The 6,793-nt window shown below is 48.7% G+C and overlaps 1 protein-coding gene across 1 annotated transcript; it reads right to left on the reverse strand.

Moving 5' to 3' along the window:
- Positions 1-4,718: 4,718 nt before the first annotated feature.
- Positions 4,719-6,072, reverse strand: LOC116958008 (E3 ubiquitin/ISG15 ligase TRIM25-like). Its single transcript, XM_076058184.1, has 2 exons — positions 5,465-6,072; positions 4,719-4,922 (listed from the first exon to the last, which is right to left on the reverse strand). The coding sequence occupies exons 1-2, from the start codon at positions 6,020-6,022 to the stop codon at positions 4,800-4,802; spliced, it is 681 nt and encodes a 226-aa protein (XP_075914299.1). The 5' UTR covers positions 6,023-6,072; the 3' UTR covers positions 4,719-4,799.
- Between the last annotated feature and the right edge of the window lie 721 nt (positions 6,073-6,793).

Consider the following 6,793-nt stretch of genomic DNA (forward strand, 5'->3'; position numbering starts at 1 on the left):
ACCTCCCAGCGAAGGCTGCGGTAAGCCTCCTCATTCTCTGACGTGGGATTCTGTAGCCGATGACAGTGGGCCTGTAGCTTTTTCTCAACCATCCTGAACACCTCCTCTGTCAGCCAGGGTCTCTGGGGAGGTCTGGACTGCGTACCCAAAGCAGCCATTGCAGCTGCATGAGTCACAGTCCTAAACCTCACCCATTTACCCTCGACATCAGGAGGAGTTGGGGACGATGCCAATCCCAGCCGCAAGCGATGATGAAATTCTCGCTTGCAACTTTCATCAGATAACTGAGACCAGGCCACTTTAGGTTGGAATGGGGTCCTGGGTGTACACCCACCACCGGAGTGGAAGAATGGCAGGCGCATCTTACAGATGACTAGTCGATGGTCAGAGGGCAGATCAGCTCCACGGTTAGGTTCTGGTGTCAAGGACATGGGCTCGCATCCGCTGGTCCGTCACTATGTAGTCCAGCAGATGTTCTTGCTTGGACCCGGCATACATCCATGATGTTGTGTGGATGCGCCGATGCTGGAACAGCGTGTTGGTAATTATAAGCCCATGGGCTGCACACTCTCACACATACACAAAGACATTGTGTGTCACAGCTTCGCACACACTCTCAGACCCACACACACACATTGTGTGTCACAGCCTCGCCCAGTCTCACATCCACACACAGACATTGTGTGTCACAGCCTCGCACACTCTGACACCCACACACACACATTGTGTGTCACTCCGCTGCTGGATGAGCGCCTCCCCACGCCGTGCGCGTCCTGGGGGGTTATTTGACCATACTTAACCAATCTCGTCGGTGCGCGTTGGCGATGGTGTGGATCGTGAACGTAGAATCGTGGAGGTACAGTACAACAATGGTTCACTCTGCACTGCCCTCTGCTGGTGTGATGTGTAAACATTCGGCACTAGGGATACAAAGGCGGCCGGGCGTGGTGCTGGCCACCCACTCCCTCGTGTGCCGTGCCGGCATTCATAGGTGGTGCTACTGGCTGACAGCACTTGCCCCAGTACCCAGCAGTAGGGTTTAGAAGAATATTTAAAATGTTAAACTAATTTTATTTCACCAGGTAGGGCCCACTGATCCATGTCGCTCTCTTTCAGAATCTGCGTCTCTCCCCCGTGGTAGCGTAGATTTTTCCCTGGCTACTCACGTTTTTCCCTCCACGTGTATAATCAATTGGCATTCAGAGGATTTGGTTGCTGCTGTAAATACCCACGTGATGAGCCACTTTTCGTAGAGCTGTCATTTATGATAGGTCGCATGCGACAAAAGAGCGACAAGGTTCAGTGGGTACCTTACCTGGTGAAATAAAATGTTGTTGAAGGTGGGAAGCACAGAAGTGCAGTGCAACAGAGTGGGACATTGCGGGTGCAAGACTGAGGAACTCACAAGCGAAAGGTAGGAATCTGTTCACGACCATTTCAAGGGAGCAGATTGTGGTGACGTCCAGTGAAGTGGGACGTGGGGGTGCAGATTTCTTTGGGATCTCTCTCCTGGGACAACCACCAACAGCATCACACACAGCCTTGTTTAACCACAGCATTGGAACACTCAGCATCCATATCACACATTGCAAGTGTCTAACACGCAGCCCCTGTCTCACTCACAGCCCGTGTCTAACACACAGCCAGTGTGTATAACACACACAGCTTGTGTGTCTTACACACACAGCCCATGTGTCTAACACTCACAGCCCGTGTGTCTTACACACACAGCCCGTGTGCCTAACACACACATCCTGTGTTGTGAGTGTTTAACCGTGAGACATTGAGGATCTGTACCTGCGCGTCTCCTCCAGGTGCCCCTGTGGAAGAGAGAGAGAGATCATGAGTGACGTCTTTAACCTTGCACCACGAGTCCCTCTGCCACTGCCCGCTCTGTTGTTCTGGACTCCCAAACGGCGTCTCCACAGGGGCGCTCCTCACCTGCAGGAAGGCGAGCGAGTCCCTCTCGTGCTGCAGGGTGAGCAGGCGAGCGGCCGCCGCCTGGAGCTCGCTAATCTCCTGCTTGTGACGAGCGATGTCCTCGTCTATCCGGGACAGCAGCTCGCGCTCCTTCATGGCCACGCGTTGGAGATCCTCCTTCTCATCCTCGTCCAGAGCCTTCTTTAGGCGGGCGAACTTGCCCGTGATGCGACCCCTGATCCCGGCCACCGATTCCTGCGGAGACGCGAGCACCACGGTTGGCCCCCTGAGCCATGAGCCACTCCGTGTGTGCGTGGGGGCACCGTGGTGGCTAGGAGATGTTGACTCCCTCGCCTGGTATACAGCAGGTCGGGGTTCGATCCTGATCCTGACGCCTGTATATTTGGAGTTTGTTCTCCCTGTAGTCGTATGGATTTTTCTCCGGGTCCTCCTGTTTTTGCCTCAACATTTAGGGTCAACGTCGCACATTTAGAGTATTTGTCTGCTATCAAAATCCACGTTACAATCAGCCACTTTGTTGAGCTATAATTTGTAGTAGCCAGGTCGCTTCTGAAAAAAGAACTACGTAGCTCAGTGGAGCCGTTCTGGGTAAAATAAAAATTAGTTTAGTCTATGGGTCTCTATGGGTCTCTCGGCCTCTCTCGGGGTCTCTCTATATGTCTCTGTTTATTTGTGTGTCTCTATGGTGTCGAGGTATCTCTATGGGTCTAGTATGTATATGGGTGTCTATGGATCGATCTGAGTCTCTTTGTATATTTTGCTGCTGCTATACATTTCCACATGATAATGGTGATATCAGCAATTTGATTGATCTGTAATTTGTGATTGGCAGGTCGCTTCTGAAAAAGAGCTACACAGCTCAATGGGCTTTTCCTGGTAAAATAATAAAATAATATTCCCTAGTAGTGAATCATGCCCCAGTGACGAGGCACGCATGGGACTGAGTCGATCCATGCCAAGGGGGCAAGAGGGGCGCCGCTCTCTTCTTGTTTCTCCCCTAGAGGGGGCTGGGTTCGTGGATGTTGAGACTCGGGCACTCGGAGTACGGTGGGGGCCCCCTCGTGGGTCCGACGAGATGTGGCGAGATGTTAACTACCTGGCCTGGTGTACAGGGAGTCGTGGGTTTGATCACGACCCTGATGCCTGTGTGGATTTTTCTCCGAGTCCTCCGGCTTTTCCTCCACATTTAAAATCGGAGTAATCAAGGTAGGGTTTTCTCACAAGTCCGACTCGGGTTTATAATCCAAGGCATTCCTTATCTGTTGTGCACAACCCACAGAGCCCAAGAGAGCATCTCCGGGTTCAAGCAGCGTTTAGAGTGCAGTATTTAGAGTATTTGGCTGCTATCAATTTACACCTGTTAAGCCATTTCATTGACCTAACATTTGGGAAATTCAGGTTCCATCTGCAAAAGAGTTGCAAGGCTCAGTGGAGCCTTAGCTGATGATGGTTGCTTGTGTTGCGATCGAAACGTCGTGATGTTTTAATTATTTTCTCAACGGTTTTACTTAACTGGACTCCTATGTTTGTCGTGGTCAAATCTTGTAATCACCATTTTGTCTACTTCCTGTTGTGCAATCAATTCCAAATTTCGCACACGTACTCATATCTGGTGACAATACATGCCTGTATCAAAATGGGCATCAATAAATCAATTAATTGGCTCTTTTAAAGCAATTAACAATTTGTATGGACGGCTTATTAATTTAATATCAATTTGTGCAGGTCAAAAACGCCGCGGTCCTTAAACTCTGGAATCGCCTCGCCCAAGAAGCAGGTGCCACATGTCTTTTGTCATCAAGTTATCGTCCACTTCCCGTTGTCCAATCGAGTTATTTACTTTTTAGTGCACTTTAAAATATAACCGTTGTTTTTCCAAAACTTATATTAAGGAGTTTATTACTCACTTTATTTTATTTTAAGCTTTTTATTTGTATTATTTTATTGTTATTAAAAATATATATTATCTACGTGACTTTACCGAAAGACCCAAAGCATAAGAATTCCTTCAGTCATGAAAGCATTATGTCAAGGAAATTGAAATAGTTTAGTCTATGGGTCTCCATGTATCTCTATGTGTCCCTATGTATCACTATTTGTCCCAAAGTATCTCTATGGGTCTCTATGTATCTCTATGGATCTCTATATATCTCTATGAGTCTTCATGTTTCTCTATGTGTCCATATATATCACTATTACTCCCAATGTATCTATATGGGTCTCTATGTATCTCTATGTATCTCAATGTATCTCTATGGGTCTCTAGGTAATTATTTGGGTCTTTTTGTACCTCTATTTCTCCCAATGTATCTATATGGGTCTCTATGTATCTATATGGGTCTCTATGTATCTCTATGGGTCTGCTGCTATATTTTCACTTGATGATGATGATGCCAGCCACTTTGCTGAGCTGCTATTGCTTGTGACAGCCAGGGTCGCTTCTGAAAAAATCTACACAGCTCAATGGGGCCTTACCTGGTAAAATAAAAATAGTTGTAGATTAGGGATGGCATGAGGTGCAGCTGTGCGGTTTTCGTGCCTCTGCTTCCGTGCCGGTTCCGCGACTTCCAGTGCAGCTCAACAGCTGCACCACAGCTCCACCCCGACAATCCGTGGCAGTCTCGACACTTTTTTTGCCACAGAAGTTGAAGACGCGATGCCGAGTAACCCGACCTCGCGGCAGACTCGCCAATGCGGTTATCGAATGCAGAAAAATGTGGAACCCCCTTGTAGTTAATGTTGAGTTTGTAAGTCAAATATAGTTATAGTAAGACGCATCACAGTTATGAAGCTGCACGAAGTTCGCTTGAATTATTTTTGACCTCCACGACTTCCACACTAGGTGGAGGTCCCGGGGGTCAAGGAGCCCGGCCCGGACACGGTACCTGAGCCTCCTTGCGAGCGGCCTCCATCTGCTTCACGGACTCCTCCGCCTCCTTCCTCTTCTCCTCCACCACTCGCGTCTCCTCCCCTACACGCGTCTGTAGAGAGAGACGAGACGTCACCATGGGGAGACTCCAGCCCCCTGAGCCACCCCTCACACCACCCTTCCCTCCACACCGACCCCTCTACAGGAATGGCCCTCATTTCCACGCTGCCTTTCTATGGCGACTGAGACGGAAGCATGGGGAGTGGGCAAGCTGATGCCTCGTTGTAGCAGCAGCCAGTGGGATCCGTGCTGGCTTGGTGACCCTACCGACTCGGACCCAAGAGCCCATGTGCCCACAGCTGTCTCGTTTAGAAGATATATTTGATATAATTGTCTATCAGGTGGATGTAATATTAGTCTCAAATCTCTGTTCACTTAATTTCTTTATACGGCAATTATGTTTGATGAAAGCCTAGGATTTAATACATCCTGAGGCTCTTTTCTGAAATGCAAACCAGAAAATTACCTACACAGGCAGAGAGGCAGATGTTCAAGAGAGCATGAACACTCGAAAGTTTTTTTCATCAGATGTTGTGTAGCCGAGTGACAGAATTGATCAGATCATGTTATGGTGTCTCACTCTGAGGGCCTCACCTTCCGTGTCTCGTGCTCGTCCTTCAGCATGGTGACATCATGTCCTTTGTGTTCACCTGCGATGGTGCAAGACGAGCAAACCAGGCTTCTATCTACTGTGCAGTAGAATTCCAGCTCCCGTTTGTGATTACGGCATCTTCTCTCGTCCAAGCTCGCAGTGGGATCCACCACGGCGTGGTCTCTCAACCTGGGATTCTCCACGTGAGTCCTAAAGTGAGAAAAACAGTAGGACATCTCACATCTCAGGCAGGTCTTCACTGCAGGAGTGTGGCCGTCACCGCAGATGTCACACATGACGACCGCGGCCATCCCGTCTCCAACTCTGAGCTGCTCCACCAGGTTGGCGATGGCCACGTTCCTCCTCAGCTGGGGTCGCACAGGGAAGGTCGCTCGGCACTGCGGGCAGCTGAAGCTGCTCGCCGTCTCCCAGGCGGCCTCCAGGCACAGCAGGCAGAACGAGTGTCCGCAGCTCAGTGTGGAGGGGCAGACAAACGTGCCCAGGCAGATGGAGCAGCGCAGCTCACTATCCACACTCTCAATGGGAGTCGCGCTTGCCATGACCCATGAGCTTCACTGGGATCGCTCGCTGTGTTGCTCAGAGAGACTCTGGACCAAGACCTCTCTCTTATAGCGACGGTGAAGAAGGAAGTAAAATTCTTAAAATATTTTCATTGTTGTCACTGACATCACGAGACACTGCTTGGAATGTAAACCCGTGTCCTTGGTGTGCAAACAGCAGCTTCAAGGTTAACATTGTTACAGTACACACCTTGACACGAACAAAATGTATCAAATGAATGTAATATTTTAACAAATATATTAATTTAAAGAAATGAGTGTTGTTGTTGATATAAATCGGTGAGCCTCAGCTGCGGTGGCTCATTCATGAGATGAGTATCGAGAGATAAACTCATCCTTCCAGAGCGCAGCGCACAAGTTGGTGTCGATGGTTAGACAGAGCAATGGATTGGGTGCCACCGTGGCTATATGTTATTTCGCTCGCCTTACGGCTGCTTTATATTTAAAGTTTGCGTCTTTCTCTCTCTCCACTTGGTCTCGTACCGTGGAGATTTCTCAGATCATCGTTAACCTCCCTTTGCCCCGGATTTTATTACTTAATGGCTCTTTGTAGCCTCCTCCCTCAAGTTTATTTTAATGTGGCAAGGCAGCTGGGTGTCAGGGGTGGGGTGTGCATCACCCTTTCATTTCCCATGCTCACCCCGATTGATAAGTATTTTAAAAATATGTATATATATTGGCAGAATTTTTCATAATATAAATTTTTGGGAAATAGCCTATATATATACAACACCTGCTAATGAAGTTCCA

The sequence above is a fragment of the Petromyzon marinus genome, assembly GCF_048934315.1.
Source record: "Petromyzon marinus isolate PM22_M1 ecotype Great Lakes invasive population chromosome 68 unlocalized genomic scaffold, UKy_Petmar_22M1.pri1.0 chr68_unloc.1, whole genome shotgun sequence".
In the NCBI taxonomy this organism is placed as follows: Eukaryota; Metazoa; Chordata; class Hyperoartia; order Petromyzontiformes; family Petromyzontidae; genus Petromyzon; species Petromyzon marinus.